The sequence below is a fragment of the Solanum lycopersicum genome, chromosome 6, assembly GCF_036512215.1.
Source record: "Solanum lycopersicum chromosome 6, SLM_r2.1".
Lineage (NCBI taxonomy): Eukaryota > Viridiplantae > Streptophyta > Magnoliopsida > Solanales > Solanaceae > Solanum > Solanum lycopersicum.
The window spans coordinates 48,829,273-48,856,659 of NC_090805.1; the positions used below are offsets into that span (position 1 = coordinate 48,829,273).

General features: G+C 31.4%; 2 protein-coding genes and 1 long non-coding RNA gene across 3 annotated transcripts; 2 read left to right on the forward strand and 1 right to left on the reverse strand.

The window, feature by feature from the left end:
- The first annotated feature begins 721 nt into the window (after positions 1-721).
- Positions 722-12,070, forward strand: LOC101268477 (uncharacterized). The gene is made up of 7 exons (XM_010324111.4): positions 722-2,070; positions 2,982-5,849; positions 6,681-6,734; positions 8,286-8,629; positions 9,230-9,327; positions 9,426-9,491; positions 11,567-12,070. The coding sequence occupies exons 1-4, from the start codon at positions 1,534-1,536 to the stop codon at positions 8,538-8,540; spliced, it is 3,714 nt and encodes a 1,237-aa protein (XP_010322413.1). The 5' UTR covers positions 722-1,533; the 3' UTR covers positions 8,541-8,629; positions 9,230-9,327; positions 9,426-9,491; positions 11,567-12,070.
- On the reverse strand, positions 11,566-12,696 carry LOC138349006 (uncharacterized). Its single transcript, XR_011221522.1, has 2 exons — positions 12,557-12,696; positions 11,566-11,731 (listed from the first exon to the last, which is right to left on the reverse strand). It is a non-coding gene; the product is annotated as an uncharacterized lncRNA (long non-coding RNA).
- A 3,675-nt stretch (positions 12,697-16,371) lies between these two features.
- On the forward strand, positions 16,372-18,620 carry LOC778315 (aquaporin-like). Its single transcript, NM_001247174.2, has 2 exons — positions 16,372-16,807; positions 18,072-18,620. The coding sequence occupies exons 1-2, from the start codon at positions 16,427-16,429 to the stop codon at positions 18,441-18,443; spliced, it is 753 nt and encodes a 250-aa protein (NP_001234103.1). The 5' UTR covers positions 16,372-16,426; the 3' UTR covers positions 18,444-18,620.
- The last annotated feature ends 8,767 nt before the right edge of the window (positions 18,621-27,387 follow it).

Consider the following 27,387-nt stretch of genomic DNA (forward strand, 5'->3'; position numbering starts at 1 on the left):
TATGAGCTAATTACTTAAATGAACTCTATGTTGTAATAGTATGAATCTTATCATGTTTTGGTGTCTAGAGAAATGTATCTCGAGATACATGGACTAAAAATTATGTGTAATCTGTCTTGTATATACTCTATCTAAGTGGATTCAGATGTATCTAGCATACATTGACAAATTTCGCGCCCTCAACTCCTTCCCATCTCACACGCACTTTCTTATCTCGTTCGCGTATGTGAGATGTATCACATCAAATACACCTATCTCGCGTATCTAGTATATTAGATATGTGCAAATCACACTAGACTTTTGCTAGTGTTATTGAAAAAGCAATATTATATACTGTATTTAATTTGAAAATCCTTTCATTCTTGGTGTCATAGATATTCAAGTTTGAGATGAAAAAAAATAACAGAAAAGGGCTAGCCCACGGCCTTTTTAGGATTGGATTGAGTTGATTCAGGTCCTTCCAAATAAAGAGCCCGCCCACCCTAGCCTTCAAATTTTTTGACTCGCAAAGCTTAGGCCAGGTGGAGTTGGGCTGACCTTTTTTGACAACTCTACGTTTCAGTCTAGGATTTCAGGTTTGGTGTTTGTTGTTTTTTTTTCTTTTTTGGGCTTTGGGTGCAACTGCTTTCCTGAGTCTCTTTTTGGGTCTTTAGTTTTTATTTTGGGCCTTTAGTGCAACTGCAGACTGTTTACCAAAGTCTCTTTTTGGGTCTTGTTTTTTTTTTGGGCCTTTAGTGCAACTGCAGAGTGTTTACCAAAGTTTCTCAGGGAAACTAAGCAAATACTCCATAAAAGTAAAATAACTGCAAATGTATACCTTTTTATATTCATACACCATTAAATAATTACACTATGTATTCCAACTAATTTCGCTTAACTAATATTATCAATATCATATACTGATATTAATGTTTTTTGTCCAGAAATTATTCATTAGTCAATGATACTATAAGAGTATATATTTAGTATCAGTTTAGCAAAAATTATCAACCTTAATGAATGAGGGTTATGAGCTGTAATTTTCTTTTGAGAGAATGGGTGATTCTAAGTTACATTGGATTGAGATATGAACATGTAACTATTTTGAATTTTATGGTCCATTTATGTTTTTTTTCTTCTTTTTTGGGCTTTTAGTGACATACAGATACAAGAAGTCATTTTAGTTAAAAAAAATAATTTTGGGCCTATTTCGAACACAAACTTTGTATCGGGCCTATTTCAAAGACTTTTTAGATATGGGCTTCTTTTTTTGGACTATTGAATTGTGTAGCCTTTAGCCCAGTCCATAATTTTAGCTCCGACTCGCTTCCCGTCGTACTTTCTCGTCTTCGACGTTTCAACGCCATTGAATTGACGGAAATCATCAACAAATATTCTCACCGCCGGCCGCCAACTCCGACCGCCGTCGACTGATGCATAGAGCCGTTTCTGCTTAGAGTCAAGAGGACATTGGTTGCCGATTTTAGGTTTGATGGAGATACTGTTAATTTTATAGGCCAAGTACACAGGTGATTCTGTCTGCTATCGGTTTCCATGGACTCCTCAAAACCAAATCCTCAGTCCATGCGAGTCCTAATTCGACCTCCAATACCACCTTCTCATTCTCAAACTCCCTCAGTACTTCCTAGCCACGCCCAAGCTCCGGCTCCTTCTCCCCACCCACTTCCATCAACCTCATCGGAAGCACCAGCCACCTCTCCCTCTCCATTAAACCCTCAAAGCGGTGTCGTTGTGGTTGGTTTTATTGGAAAACGCCACGATGACGTTGCTTACCTGATGAACCGGATTATTGATTCTAATGTGTTCGGTTCCGGGGGTTTAGATAAGCCAATTTTTGTTAATAAACCGGATGAGAAGACGAATTTTGCTGTAACCGACGATATGAAGAGCTGGTTTGAGTTTAGGAATATAAGCTACCATCATGATGAGGAAAAGGGGATTTTGTTTTTGCAATTATCTTCAACTCGATGCCCTCTGATGGAAGGCAACTTGGAGTCTAAGATGGGATTTGATTCACTGTTGGAAGACTATGAATATGGCGATCTCCAAGCTATGCTCTTTATGTTCTCTGTAAGTTTTCTTCTTCTCCTTCTTTACTTTATCTTCACATTTTTGACAAATTTGTGTGGACATTAGTTTAATGAGGCTTCTGAAGTATTTGAAAGTACAAAACAGGATTAGAAACATGGACACGCATTGGGCTGGGCATGATAGTAAGGTGTCGTCTGTCCTACCTCAATTTAGTTGAGGTCGGTTGAATGAATTATCAATATCTATTCCACTTCACTTGGACTTGTTTTCATTCACTTGAGCCATAAAAAATGATAAGAAGCACAAGACTGAGGCTGTTTGTCATTGCATGAAGGCTAAAACACAATTTGTTTTCTCTACAGAGACTTGATCAATAAAGCTAAGTGGATGAGTTGGATTGATGTAGTTGTTTGAGTCACAGCTGTCTGTAGTGTTAACCCAAATGATTATCTAACTCTTACTTATTTTACTCCACAAAGGTTGCTTGTTGTAACTGCAGAAGGTTTTGGATTTTCAGTTGTATGGAAGAACTGTGTGTAGAAGAATTTTTGTATCATTTCGATGAATCTTTTCTTTCTCATGCATCAAGATGAGCATGTAAAAATTGTTGCTTAGTGATCAATTTGAGATGATATCTTATTTACTAACTTGTCCAGTTCTTCTTCTTACCTGTGCCCAAATGTCTTTCCCAAATATTATTATTATTAGTGCTAATCATATTCTTATTTGACAAGGAAGGGATACCTACCGGTAAAGACCCTCACCTCCAACCATAAGGCTGAGGATTTTAGTCAGTGAGCAAATTGGGAGGGCCACCATTGGGCTCCTGGGTATGGGTTTGGGAGGTGGAGTGTACTATATAGAGTTTTCTTTTGGAGGCTTTCCATTTCATATATCATACTTCCTCTTGTTAATTGTAGAATGCTACTCAACCATGCCTAGCTATGCAGGTTTGCCATGTTGTAGTATTTATCCAAGAAGGGCCACGATTTGACACCCAGATACTGAAGAAACTTCGCGTCTTGCAAGCAGCTAAACAAGCAATGGCTCCATTTGTTAAGTCACAATCTCTGTCACCCTCTGTATCTGGCTCACCTTTTGCATCTCCATCACGTAGAGCTACATCAGGAAGATCATCTGACAATCCTTCGCCTGTCAAAAGCCGTGGCATTTTCAACCGAAATAATTCAGCAATTACTCTGATGTCAGGTTTAGGTTCATATACCTCTTTATTACCCGGGCAGTGTACTCCGGTAACACTTTTTGTTTTTCTTGATGATTTTGCTGATGATTATCCTAGTTCTAGTGTTGAGGAGCCAGGTGATATTTCCTCAGCGAATCAATCATCAAGTGTTGGTGCCTCGGCTCGACCAAGCTTGGCTCCAAAAGTTTCTGGTTCTGTGGTTGTGCTTGCACGCCCTATGAGTAAATCTGAAGGTGGGTTTAGGAAGAAATTGCAGTCTTCTCTGGAGGCACAGATCCGATTCTCCATTAAGAAATGCCGGACACTGTCAGGTTCTGAAACTGGTCATACAGGTTCAAGAAGTGGGGGTGTGTCAAATTCTGCAATGCTGTTTTCCCTGGATGCATCAAAGGCTGTTGCACTTTTAGATATAACCTCTAATAAGAGAGGTGAATCCCTTGAATTTGCCACTGGCCTTGTGGAAGATGTTCTGAATGGAAAAGCAACCTCAGATTCTCTTCTATTTGAAAGTCATAGCCAGAGCGCAAATAGAGAAGACTTACTTTCTATCAAGGAGTTCATCTGCAGGCAGACTGATATATTAAGAGGAAGAGGGGGTGTGGTTTCGAATACTAATAGTGGTCCAGCTTCTGGTGTTGGCATGGTTGCTGTTGCTGCTGCAGCAGCAGCTGCTTCTGCTGCTTCTGGAAAGACATTTACTTCTCCTGAACTTCCACATTTGGAGAAATGGTTATCTTCTAGTCAGCATATTCTGCAAGCAATCCTGTCAGCAAAAGATGCCATTGCAGATGAGACTGAAATTAGTAAGAGGAGGCAAAGAAATTCTATTTCACCACCTCTTGAAGGAAATGCTTCAAAAGTTTCAGATCCACTTGAAATTGCAATGTCTAATTTGGCAAGTGGTAGAGGGATAAATACTAGGTTTTCTACTCTATGGTGCCAAAAGGCCCTTCCAGTAGCTAAGGAGACATATTTGAATGAGTTGCCTTCGTGCTACCCAACTTCTCAGCATAAGGCCCATTTGGAGAGAGCTCTGCATGCTTTCAATTCAATGGTCAAGGGACCTGCTGTGCAGTTATACTTGCAGAAACTGGAAGAGGAATGCACATTCATCTGGACTTCTGGCAGGCAACTATGTGATGCTGTTAGCCTCACAGGAAAACCATGCATGCACCAAAGGCATGATGTAGAAACTGGTGGTTTATGTTCAAGTGATGATATTAAGATACATTCCAGTGGGTATGACTTCCTCCATGCATGTGCATGTGGTCGTTCAAGACTCCTGCGGCCAGATCCTTTTGATTTTGAAACCGCAAATGTCACTTTTAACCGTTCCATGGACTGTGACAAGCTTCTTCCCACAATTCAGTTACCCCAAGGAAGTGATACAAGTGGGCCCATTCATTCCCTAGCTTGGAGTTTAATCCGAGTTGGGAATGCAAGATACTACCAGCCGTCTAAAGGTTTGATGCAGAGTGGCTTCAGTTCTACCCAAAAGTTTCTTCTAAGGTGGACTATCCTTCTCGAGAAGCCTAAATATGAGAATGGCCTACTATCAAGCAATTCAGAGCAAGCAAATATAAATAGGTTTGGTAGCAATGCCAGGGATGAGCCTAACACAGATTCAGGCATAGAGAAGGCTGGCGATTTGAATATGCAAAATGGATATCAAATCCAAAAGAAGTCTTCTGCAGGAAATGTCAAAACAGATGATAAAGTAAATAATTTAGGTAAAGGAGTTTCCAACTTTAATATGAGAAAAGCTTTTTCTGAGGTGGTAGCTGGTTCAACTGCTGCAAATTCAGGATTCCCCCCGCTACAATCAAATAGACAAATTATGTCAAATTCAGAAAAGAGTATTAAGACAAAAAGTGCGAGAGAAGGAGGTAGAGAGAAGGTTAATGGGATTAGTGTTGAACAAGATTTGGAAAAAGTTGCTCTAACTCCTGCTATTCATGAAGTTAAGAATGATTGCACTATTGTTTCTAATGATGTCACCAAGGGTAACCAAATATTCCAGATAGGTACACATTTGGATTCAATGAAGATGAATAGAATTCAGAAGACCAGACCAGTTACCTCTTCTAAACATGCAACAGTTTACATTGGATTTGAGCATGAGTGCCCCCATGGGCACCGTTTTATATTAACTGCAGACCATCTCAACAGACTAGGTCCTCCTTATGCATTGCCTGTAGAATCCGCTGTCGCTTCATCTTTGGAAAATATAGATCATAAGGGGGTAGGTCCCTTCCGAGGGGGCAAGAATGGTGGCCATGGCAAAGGTCGCCGGCTGGCAAATGGGATGATTTCTACTACCTCTAGGAAACTCAGGAATCTGGAAAAGTCAAATGAGGGGTCAGATGATGCAATTTCAAACATAGAAGGGCCAGCTCAGTTTTCCAGGCATCCAGTACATGCTGCACCAGGAAAAGATCTTGAAACTGGTCTTCAACCTTTAAATCTCAATGACTCTGGCTATGCTACCTCCTTGTTAGATAGAAATTTGCCCATATACATGAACTGCCCCCATTGCATGGAGTTGAAGAGTAAGAATGACCAAACAGATGCGAGATTTGCAGGAACCATTTCACAGCTCCAGAGGATCTTTCTGGTTGGAGTCTTACTTCTGATCTTTGGCTATTTTCCTCAACTTCCCTGAATCTTTATGACCTCATAAAGAAGTATCTTTTTTATGTGATGTCATTTTTAAGTGCTTATCTCATCCATTGTTTCTATTAATCTAATGAACAGGCTTAGATGATATGGTTTTATGTGTTGAGTGCCTAAACCAATTATGAGTGGATTAAGAGACAACTCATAATGTAAACATGTGTTTTAAGATATCTGCACTTACCCTGTTTTTGTAAATTCATTTGCTTATTTTCACCGACTTCGTGGACATATCAGCAGTCTATTCATGGCCAAGGCTGCGTATGAGGAAATTTAAAGGAAATATAAGATATTAGAGATCTGTTGGTCTTCTCTATTCAACTTATAGTTGGATACTATTTAATATTTTCTGTTTAAAGGACCTATTTCTAGTGAAATACAGTGAAATGTGGCATGTTAGCTAACACATTGAAATTGTGGGTAACTAGAGAAGTGGGTTACTTGCAAATAACATAACGTAGAAATTGGCACCTCTTCTGCATATTTCTCAACTCGTATAGTTTCCTTCCACAATTCTGAAAGTCAAATTGTTAAAGAAATTATTGTGATGGTTACACTTCTCAAAATTGAACTGCAAATTTGTTGTATGTTTCATGTCCTGTTGGTACTTGTATACGTGACATTCAAGTTACATCTATTACCATCCACTTTTACCTTTATTTAAGCTATAATCTTCGTTTTCTTTGATAGGTAATCCATAATCTTTGTGAATCCCGAAAAATAAAATATACTTTCTTTGCCAGTTGTAATGAGTATGCTCTTTGTCATGCAGGTTACGCCTCACTTCCCTATCATTTTAGCAGCAAACCCAGTCATACAGTTTGAGGTATGAGTGACTTATGGAACTTTTGGTTTTCATTACCATTTTCTGCATTGAATCAACTTATCTTTGTCCACCTAGTTCTACGAAGCCGCTTTGGGATTGTTTAAGATCTCGGGATTTTGCACTACTCATATAACCTTTGGTTCTTCTTCATAGAAAAAACTGTGCAATATTCATAAATTGTTTGGTATCATTTCTTTAATGTATGTATTGTTTATGTGGGATAAAAGGGAATAATATCAGATATTGGATAACAGGGCAAGAGCACCCAAAATGGCAAAAAGACCGTAAAAATAAAGTGCGCCATTTTAGTAAGTAAAGAAAGATCACTATAGTATTATTATATAGTAAGAAGTTGTAATGATTTGTAACTTCAACATTCTTTAGAGGAAAACTTGGAAGATTGGTGTTACAAACTCACAATCTATGTATCACAATTAATGTATCATAGTTCACGATAGTAATTTGTCTTCTTTTTTCCAAATGGGTTTGAAGGCATTGGGTGCGTTTTAATGTATATACGTAGAAAATTTTTCGTGATATGTATATATAATACTTATGTAGTATTTTTTTACTTCGGTTTCTATTGTTACTTGTTCATTGGTTGTGTTTATCTTGCCGCTTTGCTACCATTATTTTGCTTTCTAGCCTAGTTTGGTTGTGCCGAGAGTCTATTGGGAACTTGAGTGTCAGAAATCTTTTTCTTTCAAAGTTGAACTCCAGGAGAATGTGTTTACTGAGGCAAGCATGTGTCCTGAAGATGAGTTGAGTTCAAACTTGAGAACACATTTTGCTTTTATCAATCTCAAAACATATTCCCTCAAAGCTATTACTATAACTGCTATTCCAGTGTAGTAAGCACTAACATCCTTGAGTAGTTGCGTTCTTTTTTTACTGACGAATCTAGCTGCCAAAGAGTGAAGTGACCTTCCTGAATATTTCACGGATGAAACAGATGGTTGAGGTGCTTACCAACAATGTTAGGATCTGGGTCTTATTGTTGAACTTTTGTTAGCCACCTCATGTCTAACCTAAACTATTAGAGAGAACACACTTTATTACATTATTATATTAGAGAGAACACACTTTATTACATTATTATATCTTTAAAACACTCCTTGTGTGCTGACTTGATTCTTTTTCATGGGCCAAACATATGGATTTTCTTTTTCTGATTATTTGTGGCAGTGAAACTTGAGCCCAAGTGAGTGCTGACATTGAACTATGTTGAATTGTGTGACACCTCATCTTAAGCTGTTAGAGAAAGTGCATTTTTTATTGCTTTCTTACATCTTCAGCACTCACCTCAATATAAACTACAAGAAGGCGGAAAAGGTTTTTACCTTCTCCTTTCTCAATGTAGTTGCCATTGTTGGAGGGAGTCTCCTATCAGATCCCCATTCAGTGGAATGCTTGATTACTTGTACTTTGTCATATCTTCAAGCATCTTTTTTTAGATGTTATTTGTGTTGTTTTCTTGTTGGTGCATCTTTTGAAACAAGCTTTCAAATTATTCTCTCAATTGCTGATATTTTTCCTATTTTGACTTTGTAGGAGTCATGTCTTCCTCCATCTGTGCCAGACCGTAAAAAGAAGTTGCAGTTTTGTCTTGGATGTCGAGTAATTTTACCCCCTGAGAGTTTTCTTTCACTTCGACTACCTTTTATTTATGGTGTACAGCTGGAAAATGGAAACCTCCATCCTCTCATGCCTTTTGAACAGCAGCCTGAACTCACTGCCTGGATAACCAAAGGGACAACTTTGCAGCTTGTATCCAAGGATCGTATTCATGAGGAGCTTTTCACATAGTCCAATGGATGAGGTCTAATCTAGATGGTGCTGACTGAATTTTACTAAGCATCTTGAGCAGCAACTCTTGGACTGTTCTCTGCCATCAGGTAAGCATTTGATTATGCATGTTTCAGTTTTGCTTTTATAGGATGAGATTTTATGATTGTGGTCATTTGAGGGCGAGATGGAAAAAGCATCTTTTGCTGCAGCTTTAGAAACTTAAAATGAAGAACTATGATTCACCTTTCTTAAATAATGGTGTTTAATAATTGGCGTAAGTGGGTTAAATGCATGTTGGTGTATTCTATTGTATTTTGGATTGTACACTTCATATGGTGTTAAGGATCAAGGACTCATCTTATTTTGATATTCGTAATAAATTGAATATCATGGTACATAGAGCTGTAAAAGATATTATGCATAGTAGAAATCGTTAAAATATATACAAATTATTTACTAGCGGATGAATTGGACTTGGATAGAGCGGAAGGGACATAGAGGATTCATATTGTCGATAGTAACTAGTTTGATATTGAGTCCTAACTGAGTAATATTGATTGAAATTTATGCAACTTCAAGAGCTTTCCAAGGGAGTAATCGCTAACGGCAAATACCTGGTCATTTGTTTCTGCAGACACCACCTACATGAAATTGTCTGAACTTTAAAGGTCTTAACTTAGTATTTTATTGTTTCCTTTTGTTGTTAGATGCTTGCAGGATAACCATCTAAGTTTTATTCGTTGTAAAGCTGGGAAGGCAATTGCCCAAATACATGGGAAGAGAGAAGAAAGTTTCCTCCACTTAGGTGAGGCACTGCGGCTGATTACTCTTATCTTTCTCATGGCAGGAATGCCTGTGGAAGGTAATTCATATGACACCAAATCTCGTCTTTTTTGTGCTCAGGTGGTGATAAGCAGACTCGGTGATAAGCTGGTTCATCATTAGCAGGAGGTGCTTTAGAACTTTTTGGTAAGCAATTTTTCATCCTCTGCTTAGTGTTTTAGGGTTTTTTACAGTTCTGCTTAGTGTTATCATAATAATAACATTTTTGATTCCTTGGTTATTGATAAATTCTTATTTTGGTCCTTGTGATATATTACTTTACAGTTAACACATTTATAAACAACTAATTAAAATAGTGTCCTTTTGGTCTCTTTTATCTAGGAGCTTTGTTATAGTTAAACTATTTTTAGAACTATATTACCTTCAAATATGGAATGACATTACAAACCTAATGCAACTCATGGATGATTTAATGGTGGAATGATTAATAATTCCATAAATTGTGATCACAATCCAAAGGATCGAAAAATGCTCATTAATTGAAGGTTTACTGTGCTTTGTCAAATATGGAATGACATTACAAACCTAATGCAACTCATGGACGATTTAATGGTGGAATGATCAATAATTCCATAAATTGTGATCACAATCCAAAGGATTGAAAAATGCAATGTGCTTTGTCAAATATACACCCAAGGGTGTGGCGTAGTGATTACTGAAGTGGTTGAGAACATGAGGTCTCAGGTTCAAGGAGACAAAAACACTAGGTGATCCTTCTCATTTGTCATATCCTTAGTGGTGGACAAAATTACCTGGTATCTGATGTTGGTGGGAGGTGGCAGATATCCCGTGGAATTAGTCAAGGTAAGCGAAAACTGGCCCGGACACCAAGGTTATTAAAAAAAAAAGTGCTTTGCAAATATCACTTAACCACTAAAATTAGAATTATTAATTATTGAGGAACCAAAAGTGCTATCAACCCTATAATTTATTCAGTCCATAAATCATGGGATTAAAGGGATTGGAATTTAGACTGAAGTCTGGTGATAAGAAGACGCCTGCATGGCAGTACCAAGTGGTCTGGCAACGTTTATTCCAAAATGGTGTGTATACAACAAATCAACAGTTTGCCTTTAGATATAGTTAGGCTCAATAAGTAAATAGTGTTGTACAGTAAATTACTTATCAGACAAAAAAGAAATAGTATACTACATGCAACTGGGAATTAAATAAGCATTTTCTTCATAAACATGAAAAAATAATTTTTGATGTGATTAATAAAGGAAAACAACAGCCAAGAGATATTTGTACTTCAAAAGAGAATATTTCCTTAAGGTAGAGTAATCCTAGGTGTGGCAGGCGGGAGGTGAGGGAGTAGGGGGAGCTGGGTTAGAGTGTGCATGAATTTTTAAAATGTGGCTTTGGTAGTTAAGTTGAAACTTGTGTTTTTTGGATTCTTATGTTAGGAAACCACTGATTCTTCATTTTTTGGTTGCTTTATGTCACGTTAAATGAACTCTTCACTTTGCCTTGCATATATGCGCCCATATCAAATGGGTAAGATGTTCTATGGTCTATTATTGAAAATATCATGTTACATAACTGAGTCCTAGCTCATTCAGAGACTGAATTAAACTTTTCTTATCACGAAATGTACAATATAAAGTAATAATTAAAGAGCCTTAGTCACTTACTCCTGTAGGATGGTTACCTAAAACTAAAACATATAGTTATCCTTCTTAATGTCATCATGTAGGAATTTTAATCTTGTCGACATTCTTTCTTTTTATTTTAAAAGAATTAATATATATTTGTTGAATTTACTTTCCTTGTGAGAGTTCAGGTTAGTCTATTCCTTTCATTGAATGATTAGCTATGGTAAAATTCTGTACAAGATTGCTGAATACCAAACACATCAAAGAGCCCCAGTGAGCATAACAGCCAATTTTAATTTGGCGGCTCTGTAACTTTTTACAAATGTGAAGCAAGCACTTTGAAGTCATTAATCCATCTACTTAGTAACTGATATTACTGTCTACTGTAACTACTAAGCTAAGGTGCTAATCATCGGGCCACTTGTGGCTTGCTTTTTCAGTTTTACGGGGAATGTGATATACTGTAGTTGTCTCATCTCTTGTAATTTCCTTTGACAATGTAAAAGCTTTCATTCGTTACCGTGCATGCATTTGAGTTAAATCCGCTGTCATAAGAAGGAAAACCCGTTGTAGTAAGTAATGTTCTCCTTTTAATTTCTTTTGCAGTTGAAATACCGGGGTCACTGTGCGATGTCTATTCAAGACTGGGCATCCGATCATCTCGGGCTTTTGCTTTGGGTTCAACTATAATAACTAAAGGGGAAGAATTCACCATATGTAGAACCGCTCTTGGGAATTCTTTCAAGAATGGATCTCTTAACAATCCGAGACCTATATATACATGAAGCTGTATTGTGGTTACAAACGCTTTTAAGAAAGAAAAAACACAGTGGCGTGAGGTGAAAATATTAGGATTATGACCTGCTCGTAGAGCTCTAGTTTTGCAGGGTGATTAAATTCCATAACAAGTTAATTAAACGATGTTGATTACAGTGTTTTGACGTCCATATAATAGCTAGATGGATGGTAAGGCTACGTATTTAATTTTTACGCGGTTTTTGTTAACCTGTGGGAGAGTTGGAAACTCATAGCTGGGTAATAGCTATAGCCTATAACATGTAATCTACGTGACCTTCATGAAAATAGAGTATAATATTGTTTCGTATGCAACGATAATGGTGCAAGTGAAATTGATATTGACTAAATTTTTGAACTTTTAACATTTGAAACCCTGTTTTGACGAGTTATTTTTAGTATAAACTAATGGTCTTGTGTCATGAGGTGTCAACTTGTTTTGACAAATGAAATGAGAGTTTAAATAAAACACTTATTCGAAGTTTTCACAAACTGTGGAGTCTAATGTTTGTACACATGTTAAATAGCTTCGAACATACAATATGTTGGTAGAAAATTGAGAAACAATTTCATAAAAAGTCTGGCAATTGCATTTCTAGAAGGGAAGAATGAAGTGTGGCTCAACTCAACCTAACATGTACGTCCAAGGTGATGATTAAGTAATTTATGAAGTAAAATTAGATTTATGACATTTCAAGTTTAACTTAACTGAGGTTGAAATATTAGTTGGTTAAAAATCTTGAAATTAGTTAATTTGCATGTAATCAGATCTTAATGTAACTGATGAAAGATAGCATGTACCTTATTAATTCATGAAGATATGCATAAATTGATTCGCAGATCGCCGCTATAAATATTTTAAGAAAAATGAGCCTAACATGTGATGTTAGAAATAGTAGTTGTAGATATCTGCCCCTTTTCCCAATCCCATTTTGTGAGGTTATCACATGGCAATAGGAATCATCCAGCCTGCCTTTCCATTAATACTGGATCATGTAGGGTATGCTTCTGTTCAAATGAAGGTAATATTTTCCATAACTTTTTTTTAAAATAAATTATTTTTTCTCTTTTTATAAAAAAAAATATCTTTTTAGGTGGGTCATGTTGTGAAGAGGGGATTGGGAGGACAATAATGAAAATTCCAACCCTACATTTCAATGACAGTTTGGTAATGGCCCCATAAATCAGAAATGGTGCATGTTATATTTTGCATGACTTGTCCACTTCTTTGGCACTTTTATGAATTCTGCATCTTTTTTTTTTTTTGAATAACTCATTATAAAATTTGGAATAGAGTGATTTGGAGTACATACTGTTCAGTTTTCATTTAAATAAGTTTTGGCTTTTGGATGAATTGAATAGCTTGTTTGACCATTGTAGTGAGCTTGGTCAATCTTTTAAAATTAACTTTTTTCAAAAAAATAATCTCGATAAGAAATAGTTTGTGTCTGACTGAATATATAAGAGCGATTTTGAGTAATACTTTCTACAGGCCAAAAAATATTTATTTTTAATAAAACGAGATGTTTGTAGCAAAAATTGTTTTAAGAAGCTAAAACAAAAACAATTTTTGCTTAAAAGGTTTTTTTTTTGTGAAAAATTCACTCAAGATATACTTTTTTAAAATGTAGCCAGAACACTAGTTGTTGCTCAAAATTACTTCTTAAATTGAAAACAGCAAAACACAAATCATATTCTCACTAAACCACTTTTTTTTTTTTTATAAAAAAAAAAAACTTGTTTTCTTAAAAATTAGATAAAGTATGCATTTGCTTCATTAGTGACTACAAAAAAGTTTAGGAATCTTGACATTTTTGGCCATGCAGCTGGAATTCTTTTTATTCGTCTAGTCGTAATTATTTTTTTAATTTGTAGACTTTGTTTGGTTTATTATTGTGTAGGTAGTACTGTATAATTATCCAAAATTTTAAGGTATACATACACCTTGAAAACATTTTTTTTTCCCTTTTAACATTGCCAGCTGAAAAACAAGAACTAATCATTATTTTTGGAGGGCCTCTATGTCTCTGTCATATAATATAAATTGTATATAATAATTAAATTAATAGGGTGGTTATGTATTATGAAGGAATCCATGACTTAAAGGGAGATTAATTAATTAGTACCTACTACCAAAGTTTACAATCAACAATATTTGTGGATTCCTTTGGTTATTTATGTAATTTTATTTCAATTTGGATTATCTATCAGAAAATTAATTAATTTCGATTATTAAAAATGTACTTTTGTCTACTTAATAATAAAATATATAAAATTTGTTTTGCTCCATCAACTAAGAAGGAGATGGACGTAACAACTATGTGGACCACTTGAATTACATCTTTTAATTTTTTATTCTTTCATATGTTGTTATATAATAAAAGTTCATAAAAGAGGACCAAATTTATAACTATACGTATTTATCGGCATCTTTCGGATCGAAACAAATTTAATGAGCCTGCACGTATGTCAATTTTTTTTGAAATTATTTGCTTTTCGAAGAGTCTTCTAACATGTTATTATTGTTATTGTTAATATCACTTTAATCGGGATAGTTTATTTTAACATGCTATTGTTAACAATAACAACTATAAAGGATTCCTATCCTCTTATTATTCTTATTTTATAAAGATAAATATTTTCTTTAAAAAATTAACAACTCAAATAAAATATTGAAATGTATATAATATAAATCATTATATTTTAAAATTCAAATTTCAAAATTCACTTTTACAATCAAATCGTGACAAAAGGTCAAAATCAACTACAGTACATATACTTATTTTAAAAATAAAAATAATAATTACAGCTTAGTTGTCAAAGCTATGATGTATATAGAGTATTATCAATTAAAAGAACAGTATAATGAATGTACATCTTTCTGGAGGGAAATATAATATGCACGTTTTTCAGATCAATAATTAAATTATTGGCCAAATAGAAAAGGCCGGCAAAACCTTATCAGAAATTCCTCTTCAAACTGATATTTAAATTATTAAACCCCACTCTAGAGTGATTATTCCTTTTTCTTTTTATTTGATATTTATATTAAAATTTTAATAAATATAAAAATTTATTTGGAATAAAATTTATTGATCTTTTATTAATTCTCTTATAATTTTTTTTATATCTTAAAGTTTGAAGTCGAAATTACTAATAAAAAAATTAACATGATTAGAGTCATTATCTTCATTATTATACCAAAAGATATCATATCTCTAGACCCTATACCTTTTTTGTCATTTCTTTCCATCGACCTAATCGATTCCCAATTTTTTAAAATTACAACTTTTTGCATTTAAGGAAAAATATGAAATGTAGCCTTTATTGCAATCATTTACAGTTGTTCACGTACACCACAAAAACTTCAAAAACAATTAGAAGTTCGAAAATCCCGGTATAAGTTGTTACTTTTATTATCTTAATTTATGTGATTTTTTTTGTCAATCTCAAAAATGATAAGCTTTTATATTAAATAACAATTTAATTTTAAAATATCTATATTATTCATAATGAAATATCCATCTAAATTTCTATCATTCACTTGAGACCACAAATTTTAAAGGTTTTTCTCGATAGATATTTTCTTTAAAAAAATTATAAATATTAGATTCCAGTCTCAATCAAGACAAAAATATTAAGGGTTGCTTTTTATTTAGTTAGGCCTTGATAAATATAGTTATGATAGAATTGATAATTATACTTCGTAAAATGAATTAAAATATATATAAACCAACTCGTACAGGAGATTTATACATATGAAAGTTGTGATTTGGCCGGAAAAATAAATGATATTTAAGAGAAAAATCTAGAATGGAAGATAAAAGAAAAGATTGGGAACCCTAGCTAGTTCTAGATCACTCCATGGTGCATTATTGCTATTTACTAACTATTTCTTTTACCACTTTCTTCCTTATATAAATTTTACGCTCTTTTATTGCAGTCATTTAAAATTATACACGTAACTTCAAATCTAATATGATATAATGAATAAGACTGCTTCTCGTTTAATCAAAGATGTTCAAAATTTTAATTGGAAATAGTGATCTACCCAAATGGGATCTATCCTACTGATTAATAAGACTCTAATACATATAATAATAATATAAAAAAAAAGTACATTTATCTCCGTTTTTTTTTAAAAAAAAAATAGTTTCATTACAAAAGTTAGTGATTAACCTAATCAATAATTGCCATTTAAAAAACAGATTAAAAATAATTAAGAGCCCTAGTTCCAGATCATTCCATGGTGCATGATTGCTCCGACCGAAAGCAATAACAAGGGGTGGGTGGGGTGGGGGAAGAAGGGGGGTATGGGGTATACAGTACTCCCACTATTTCATGTCTTCATCAAACAAAACCTAAATGACGTGGCTCATTGTCGTTATTTCCACGTGTCATCACCACATGAAATTGGAGGTGAATTCTTAGCTGTCAATGCAGGCCTTTCGACCTCTACGGGACCGCTCGCCCACAAATTTTGGTTTGAAATCTTATTACATTATGGTCCAAATATTAACCGGTTACCTCCTATACCCGTTACCTAACCCCTCATGCAATTTACAAATTTCACAATATAAATCCATGCAAAACTTTCCCTAATTTCATCACTCCCCAACTTGTGCCCCCCTTAATAGTGAAAATTTTCAATTGTTAATTTTCTCGTTAAAAATGCCGATCAACCAAATTACTATTGGAAGCCATGAGGAACTCCGCCATCCCGGGGCGCTTAAAGCGGCCTTGGCGGAGTTCATCAGTACCCTGATCTTCGTATTCGCAGGTCAGGGTTCTGGTATGGCTTTCAATAAGCTTACCGATGGCGTCGCTACTCCCGCTGGCCTTATTTCCGCCTCCATAGCACACGCCTTCGGGTTGTTCGTCGCCGTCTCCGTCGGTGCTAACATCTCCGGCGGCCACGTCAACCCTGCTGTTACCTTCGGTGCTTTTGTTGGTGGAAACATCACTTTGTTCCGTGGAATTTTGTACATCATTGCACAGTTGCTTGGATCCACTGCTGCTTGCGCTCTCCTTGAATTCGCCACCGGTGGCATGGTAAGCCTATTTTCGATCTCTCAATTTATTTGTCGTATTTTAATTTTACACGAATTATAAAATTTATTATTGAATTTTATAGTTGTTATACTTTTGTCGTAATATTGAAAAAAAAACAGGTTACTTGTGACTGACCTTTTTTAGAGTTCAAATAATGTACACATCTCACTAATTATTCAGTTGTATTATTATTGGATTTAATTTTTATGACTTTAGGCTTGACATTTAATTAATTTTGACTTTTACATAGTTAGCGTCAATAGGGACTGTATAGTCATTTACTCTACATGTGTGACAGTTTGAAGTACAACCACAACATACCATGTGTAACAATGTGAGAGGTAATTTCGAGCTTTTGCAGATCTTTTAGGAAGTATATCCATAAACCTTTCTGAAAAAGTAGTGAAGAAAAAATTATACACGTGGCTATTTTTTAGTGTAAGTAGGGAGAGTATGGTCATTTGCTTTTCTAATGCTGACTTATGTCAGATATAAAAAGCATACATATTTTATTTTTGCTTTTTAATCTTCAAACGGATAATGAACGGTAGAACTTTGAAGTATGAGGTTGTTATGGAGTGATAACAAAGTTGGGTTTTTAGTTTTTTTTTTTTTTTTTTTTTTAATTTAGGGAATATTTTACTTCTTTAATGCGGAACTTTTCGGTGAATTTTGATTTTGTGAAGCTCTAATATGGATATTAACATTGGTGAAAAATGAAAAGAACTAAAAAAACCTTTTATACGGTAAAATGAAATATTATAACCTTTTCAAAAAAATTATCCATATTATTATATGGAGTACTTTCCGTTTTACGATAAAACGAATACTAATACTGAAATATATACCAGTGAAGTAAGTAGAATACATCAAACTATACTTTTATTAATTCAATTAAAATTTAAGTATTATCTTAAATAGAGAAAATGACTGTTAACAGTTTGGCTTGGGCCAAATTGTTACACACATTAGATTATTTTATAATGCATAAATTTGAAACTCATAATTGATTGGTTAAAAATCTTTTTATATCTATTTTGAAAGGGACTTATTGTCCTCTCATTATGTAAGATAGTAATATGATGGTGACTTTATTTAAAGCAATTAATTTAGTATGCTATTTATGAAAGCCAATTTAATTACTCCACCTAACATTATCATGTCCGTTAGGTATCTTTGAATAGTGAAAAAAATAGTCCTATGTTACAAATTTCTCAAATATTTGTACGAGTCTAATAATTGTGATGGTTAAAAATCTACGCAGAGCACGGGATCATTTGCATTGTCAGCCGGTGTATCAGTATGGAACGCGTTCGTATTCGAGATTGTGATGACTTTCGGTCTCGTTTACACTGTTTACGCAACCGCAGTTGACCCAAAGAAGGGAGATTTGGGTGTGATTGCACCAATTGCAATTGGTTTCATTGTTGGTGCCAACATTCTTGCTGGTGGTGCCTTTACTGGAGCTTCAATGAACCCAGCTGTGTCATTTGGCCCATCTTTGGTTAGCTGGACCTGGACTCACCAATGGGTTTACTGGGCTGGACCACTTATTGGTGGTGGGCTTGCTGGATTCATCTATGAATTCATCTTCATTAGCCACACTCATGAGCAAATCCCAAGTGGAGATTTTTAAGTAGTGCTGAATTTTTATCAACTCGTTGTTTAATTTTCATTTTCTCTTTGTAAACTTCTTTGTTTGTTTGTCTATGTTTAATGGGCACTGTTGAATTGTACTTTGTTTATTCGGACGGCTTTTGTTATTTATTTTCTTTATTTTGATCGTGGTAAATAAGATATTTTGATTTGTTTTAAAAATATTATACCTATTTTTATCATCTCGATTTTAAAATTTTTACACGAAATGTAGCTTAATAATCAATAATATGTCCGCACGTTGTTTCTTAGCAATATGTTTGGAGAAAATGTCAATGATTACTCTAAAGTGATGCGTTAGGTAGGAAAACATAGGGTCCTATTAAATTGTATCTATTATCTTGACATCAAGAAAATGTCAATGATTATTTTATATTAAAGTGCCTTTATGGCATAGTACCTTATTTATAGAGAACATATATATAAGGGACCCCCTTAAATAATATGTTTATCTAAATTTCTAATTTCACAATTTGAATGTGATATTAATTTTATGTTTAATTAATTAATTTGGACTCTAAAATTTTAAAATGTATATTACATTATTATCAGGATTATAAATTATAAATGATCCATTATATATCTATTTTATACGTATCAGTAATATATTTTAAGTTACTAATTTGATGATCGCACTTTGACAATTCGACTAGTAAGAAAAAGTAACAGTGACTTTTTTTGAAGAATTATTGTCCGAAGAGAGCCTAGAAAACAAAGATTCTCTCTATAGTACAATAATTGCCGATGCCACTATCTAATTAATTATTTTTACGTGATAGGACAAAGTTAAACTAACTTAATTACGTAAAATATATTTTTAACTTTAGTATATGAAAATTATTTAATTCACATCAAATAATTTATTCTCTTAATAGGGTTATAGGCAAAAGCTATCATCTCTTATAACAAGTTCATCCTGACTCAATATTTTTAATATAAGGCATAATTATATATGATATCATAAGTAAATATAGTGTCTGGATTTCGAATTCATCATAATTAAGTATTCTCAATGTCGGAAATAATCATACACATGTAAAATTTTTACTAGGACCGTAAAATATATTAAATTTGAATTCATAATTTTAAAAAATATATTTTGGTATTATAAAAATCCTAAATAAGTTGTTTAGCAAGAGTTAACAGTAATACAAATAATTTGTCTTTTTAGGTTTTTTGTCACTCTACATGTGATATGTTTTTTATTTATTTTTTCAGGTATTACTTTTCTGGACCACTAATAAATAGGCACAGATTCATTTTTGGATATTTAAAAAAGCTGCTTTGTTTTTATCCCATATATGCTCAAAATAAATAGATCAATTAAATTGGATCTTGTATTTCTCTACACCTTTTCTTTAATTCTACTCACTCAACTTTTTCCCCTTTTAAGAGTGGTATAATTTTGTCTTTATTGTTGTACTTTCGTTTTTCTTTTCCCCTTCGAGCTAGCTTGAAATGAAAATACTAACCAATAAAAGTTTGGGTTGAATGCTAAATACTTTATTAATTTTAATAAAATATTTTGGATTCAAGTTTTTTTAATTATGGAGTTGTCTTTGCTAGCTAGGGAATACTTTATCAGAATTTTTCGATACAAATCCAGATTCAATCGGGCTTCAACATGGATATCGAAAATTAAATGTGAAAAAAGAATAAATGAAAATAGAAAAGAGAAAAAAAGTAAATTACACTTGTACACGTTAGATCATATATTATTGTCCAAATAAAGAAAATTCAAAATGGAAAAGGAATGTCCATCTTTAATAGGAGTTTTTTCATCTCGAAATAATTTTTTTTTTGACACAAATTCAAATTAATTAAATTCCAAAATTGTTATCGGACACAAACCTTCGATGGGATATCAAAAAAAAATAAAAAATAAATAGACCATAAAATCAAGTAAAATCTATAAGGGGGCCTACTTGAAGTACGTAGTGGAACATGATTGTCAAGTGGGCTTAAGTCCCTCAAATGTTCATGCTTGAAAATCATGTTGTCATTTACTACTTCACATGGAGTAGGCCAGCTTTTATATTTTTAACTTCAAAGATAAAAACAACCTTTTGAATAGTACAAAATATCGATTTGAATTTCCTCTCTCGTCCGTCACTAACATAAAGTCTCGATTCGAATTCCTTTATCAGAAAATACTTTATTTGATGTGAAATATTTTAGTGTAAATTTGAATTTAGTCAGACTCCAACTTGAGTATCGTGAAACCAAAAAAAAAATTTTTTGGCCATAGTAAACACACTCATATTAACATAGTCTTTTCCAATTTATCATCAATATCAATGTAATGTTCTAAGATATTCAAATAAACTACTACTATTACATTAGGAATGCTTAGAATAATATTTTGAAATTTGATGTTATAAGAAGCTGTAAATCTAGCTTTGGCTGTACTAGTTTGTCCGATAATGATACGTATAACTAGTTAATATATTTGCGCTTCGCTGACAGTATTAGATTTATGAATAAATTTTTTTGTTTAAATATATCGAGTCAAATATTATTATCATGAAACCCAATAAATTATATTTTTCAACTTGTTGTTCACTGTCTATATTTTTAGTATTTTAAATATAGTTGATTTCGTATAATCTATTTTGTATGTTATCTTTAGAAACATGTAAAGAAAGAAAAATAGTTTCATGAAAATTTTCTTTTTGTTTATCCAGCTGTAGTAAATTCTAAATTATATTTTAGGAGGGAGTTAAATTATACAATGTTCATAAAAAAAATATTAAAAAAAAAGTTACTCTAAATAAATTGATAATCGATAATTTAATAAATTAGAAAACATACCATATATAATTCCTAGAGTGGAAATATACAACTAATTTCAAGTCATGTTTATCATATTATTTTATCTAAAATAATTACATCTTTTAGAATCTATTGCTTGTAAAATAATAAAAGGTTGACTTTTATTTTGGTGAAAATCATCTTCGGTATATTGAGAAATCATGTCACACTACATAAGCAATTCAATAGGAGCATCATATTTTCATTATTCAACTAACAATATACTCTACTTAATTTTTTTAATTTAACATGAATCTAATATGAAAAGCAAACATTCAATATTTAAAAAAAAATAGCAACACAATAATTATTATTACAGAACGAAAAAAAAAGCAATTGTTGCAATATACCAAACTGTTAATAAACACTTATAAATTTGTAATATATAAAAAATACTAATAAAATACAAACACTCTATAGAAAATCTCGTTAAAATTGTTACTTGTAGCAACTAAGTAAGATAAGAAAAACTATATAAATTGCACATTAATTACTTTAGGGGGTTATCCACATGAATGGTTTTAAAGTCATGAATATTATTAATTAACAATTAACAATTAAAAATAAAAGTTACATATATAAAAAATGTTAATTATGCAAAATAATACTATTAAGTAATTATTTGGAGAGGAAATTTTGAAAATATATTTTACAATATCACACGGGTGAAGAAAAATAAAAAACATGCTAAATAATTTAGAGAAAAGATAAATGTGATCGAAGGTGATAGAAATGTACCACATCATCTTATTTATTTCTAACATTCTAACTTTATATGTAAATAGATATATTGGTTGTAAGTAAATAATAAAGAGAAAATAACTTAAAATATTTTTTAAAAATTATTATTCTAAAATTATAATCAGAAGAAAGTCAAAAAAAAAAGGAAAAGAAAGTGGACAATCAATCTATTAGGATTGGAAATTAGATGTGAGTTATGGATGATTATTATTTACTCCTAATAAAGTAGTATGTGAAAAGTTTTTATTGTAAATGTTTCTCTATTAATAAAAATTATTTTTAATTAATTAAGTAAATTACTTTTACAAAAATTAATTAATTTAAATAAGAAAAAAGGTCAATAAAGAGAAGATAAATGTCACATCACTTTTTTTTATGTTTCTCATTTTCAATAATTAAGAGAAGTTAAATAAATTACACTTTTTAGTTTTAATATAATTAATGTGACTAAGGAAAATTTGTTTCTTCATTTTTTTCATTAAATAATTTATTTACTCATTAAATTTTTTACAAGTACTAAAAAATGATTAATTTATTTTTTGTTTAGTCTATGACTATTTTTTAATATGATAAACTACATTATATCATATATTTTTTAGAGACATCAATATGCAATAGCTATAAGAACTGTATCATGTGCAATATTATATTTTTCAACTGTGACAAAAATTAAAATATTAATTAGAACTTGAAGAAAAAATTACATAAAAATAAAACTATATAACTTTTCATCTTCATTCATTCACATAATAATAACAATAATAATAACAATAATAATAAGAATAAGAAAAAGAGCAAAGTAAAATGAAGAAAATAATGTTAATTGAGCTTTCTATTGTGTTAATTAGTAGAGTTTCATAATTTAATTTTTGTTGAATAACATGAATTATATATCTAACTAAAAAATATAATCAAAACAATACATGAATGAATAAATCTTCAAAATATTTGGAAATCATTCAAACTTTTTTACTAATATGACTATCTTCTTGATGAAATCTTGAAATAATTATGATTCCTTCTTCATTTTCATAAACTTGTACCAAACTAATGCAAACATCAATTTGATGAATCTTGAAGAATATATCTATGAACTTTATCAATATGAAGATCATATGGTGAACTTATTAAGTACATGATTGATGAAAAAGATGAAGAAAAAAATGTAAAAGAGGAAAAAACTATACCAATAAAAAGAAAGAATGAGAAAATGAGAATGATCATTGAACATAGATAGTTGTTATTTATAGTTTGTGTAAATCATAAGAATAATTAAAAATAAGTTGAAAAGACATATTATTTAAGTAGGGAATATAAATAGATGGAGGTTTTGTTGTAACTTATTAGGTATATTTAGAATAATAAATATGAATGAATTTTTTAATTAATAAACAAATTATTTAATGAAAAGAAATAAAAAAAAGGACGAAAAAAAGAAATTGAAATAGAGGCTATAGAGAGGTGTCACATCAGCTCCTCTATGATCCTCATTTATTTATATATATATATATATATATATGTTTTAAATTTTGTGTCCAAAACAAATTGTATGTAGTATGTGTAGTTTGGTAGAGACTATCCTACCACATATATGGGCCTTAAATAGTGGACTTGGATAGAAATTGAATTGGATCATTGAATAATGAGTAAATGGGCTGTGAAAGTGTAGAAAAACAACGGGAAAATTTTACATGTGACAAATTTATTTGATTAAATAACATTATATGGGTATAGTTTACCTAATTACATTCTATGGGTATATTTAATTATTTTAGGTATTTTTAATTTTGTATATAAGGTTTCTTTTGTTTTTTATTTATACAATTTTATTTTAAAAAGTGATTTGTAACTGAAGCGTTAAATATGCTAACAATAAATATAGATAATGCCATAATTTAAGGTAAACGTCCCTTTTTAAAGGTAAACGTTCAAATTCAAAAAAATAAGAATTATACAGCAATTGAAACAAAATATAAACTTGTTTTTGCTGTTTATGAAACAACAGTTCATCAATTTTTTTTATTTTTTCTTTGTAATCGAATTCAGGTAAGTGTTCATTGGATGAAATTCATGTTTAATATTGCAATAATTATACAATGTTCTATTGGATTTACAAATTTTGATTTATGTGCGTTCGTTATTGTGGTGTCATAATTTATTTTATTTTTTTTGAAAAACTAATTTCAAAATATGATTATTTTAAGCAGAAATTTCGTACTATACGATTATATACTTTTTGTTAATGTAGTATTTTTATATTATAAAGAAGATCAGTGTAAGCGAATACAGGTAATCGTTGGTGATAATTGCATATAGCCATAAAGTAAGTATTTTGCTTTTGATACAATTATATACTTTTTTTTGATGTAGCATTTGTCTATTAAAAAGAATATCACTGTAAAATCAATTCAGTAATTTGATTGTATAATATATACAAAAACAATCAATTTTAAAAGAAGTCATGTACAGATTAATTTTTTGTATATGTCTACAAACTTACCTTTTTTGAATATTAATATATGTACATGAATATAGTAGTTAAACATGATAATATATACAACTGTCTAAATGACTTTGTATATACTCCAATAATATATAAATTTAATATATACTAACTTCAATATTTTGTATATAACTACTAAAATTTACACATTACAATTTTTGTATATGTATATAAACTTAATATATACTAACTTCAATAATTTGTATATAACTAATAAAATATACAAATTATAATCATATATGAAATTTTTTCATCTGTATAACTAAGTCCAATTACTTTTTGTATATATATACGAAAACAAAAATAATAATGAGCCTTTAATATACAATCTGCTACTACCACTATTAATACTTAGTATATTATTCATAACTTAAAGTATGTATAAAGTAATTAAATCTACAGACACATATACAAATATATAACTAAAGCATGTGTGTACTAAACATGCAATACTATATACAATTACGTGAATACAAAATTTACTTAAACAATAATTTTTTGTATATTGACATCTAAGTAACAAAAAAAATTGTATCTAAATTTGTGTTTTAAGCCACTACCTCATGATTATGATGTTCTTCAGATCCGTCAACTTCACATGCATTTTCATCTGAATCAATGTTTACTGCTTTCCTCTTTCTTCCTCCTTGTACAATTTTAATGCCTCTAGCTTTAGCATTGTTAATAACTTCTTGAACTGCCGTAGGGTCATATTTTTTCTTTGATCTCAATTCTTCCATTGTTTGTTCATGTTGAACTTGTTTTGATTTTACCATAGACCCTACATCAATCCCAAAATCTTGAGTTAAACCCATTGAAAACGATGGTAAATTGTAAACAAAATTGACATGCAATGGAATACCTCTAGTAATCCTCATAGATGAAGATGGTTCATTCATTCTGTGACTAATTTGAGATCTAATAAGAACAAACAATCGATTATTTCATCAAAAAAAATATGAAAAAACATAAGAAACACAATACATATACAATTGTTGAATAAGAAAAAAAAAAAAGGAAAACGACTAAAATTTAGGAGTACCTACGAAAATTGAATTCAACTTCGGGAGGGAGTAATTGAATTTTGGACAATTTGAAATTCAAATCGAATAGAGGTATTAATTGTAGGAGAAAAAGGTGGAATATGAATAGGAGAGATAATATTGTTTTGTGTAAAATTATATACAAAATTAAAAAAAAAAAGTTTTTATACTATTGGTTATATAATAGGTGGTGAACCTCATTAATTATAGCAAAAAAAAAACTATAATTATAGAAAGTAAATAAATTAAACTATACCTCTATTATATAATTACTTAGGAATGTTTGTCATTTCATATAATTTTCCCCAAAAACAAATGGGCCGTTAAAAGGATTCTGCTGCTATTCTGTCCAACCCAAGAGAACATTTCTTCCATTGTTTAGTTATGAAATTTTTTCATAAATAGCTACAGTATAGAGCATAATCATGAAACATTACTTTTAGTTTACCTAATTATAATTTATAGCTATAATTTTTGAGTGGAGAGAAGCAAGCGAAATTGAGAAAGAAGAGAGAGAGTTTTGAAACAGAGAGGACAAATTGTAGATACATGTATCTCAACCTGATACAATCTGTATATTGATACAACATGCATTCGTGCATTTGATTATTGAAAATATTAACTGACCCCCTCATATATTTTGTTTTGGTCATAACGCTATATTTTGGAAAATATCAAGTTCCATTACAATAAAAAAATATATGGATGATTAAGCCGATGCAATAAGCGAGCCATCTTTCTAGCCTTTTTGGGTTGAACTCCAAAGTAATGTTGATATGCTTAGAAGCGTATTAAGGATATCTGTAAGGTGGGTGTACGATAATTAAAAAATGCATCTTAAATATAAATTTGATGACTATTAGATTTTTGATATGAACAATAATTTATTTTAAGAAAAAACTTATAGGTCCAAAACATATTATACTATTATATTTAAATTTCACTATACACATTTAATTTAATTATATAAATATTTTAGAGTGCTAAAACTTTTATGACTTTTCAATGTAACACACTTGAAAATTTTGAAAGATTATAAGGAGAAAAAAAATATTAAAAATTAGTTGAAACGTCAAAAATGTTACCAATAACCACTTAGAGAGGTGTTATGCAAAATTTATATCAGACAAGACAACAATATTTATGTCGAACAAGACAAAAATTCTTTAAATATTTGTGAATTAAGTCACAGATATAAACACTTTAAATTGCCCCATAATTTTTTTAATTAAATGAATAGCAAATCAAAAATTAAAACCATTTCGGAAGAGACAATTATGCAAAAAAAAAAAAATGAAAAGGGAGCGATATTTCCATCTTTATGGGTCGCAAGTTCATTGTAATCAAGCAAATACCTTCTAATTTTTTATTTTTATATATATAATTTGATTTTATTAAATTGTTAATTACCTACATAACCAATGGAATATTAAATAACTAGGTTTAACGCCACAATGGTATGGTGTAAAATTAAAATAAGATCAAATTAGGGTTATACTAATTTCGTTTTTTTTGTTTTAAATAAGTGTAATTCTAAAATGATTTATTAAAACTTAACTGTTGCAAGGGGCGGACCCACATGGATTTTATAGGCAAAAAATCAGGATGCAATGTTCAAGGAAGGCCCCGTAATCTCACTCCACCAAGTAAACTCAACAAGAACCATAATAAATGCCCAACATCACATATTATATCATTAAGAGTAAATATCATTGTACTTTCATTACAACAAAAATAATTTTTAGCGGCATTAAATATCGACACTAATAAAAAGTGCTAAAGTTTTTACCGGCATTAGTTAAGTGTCATTAGAACCAATATCGCTA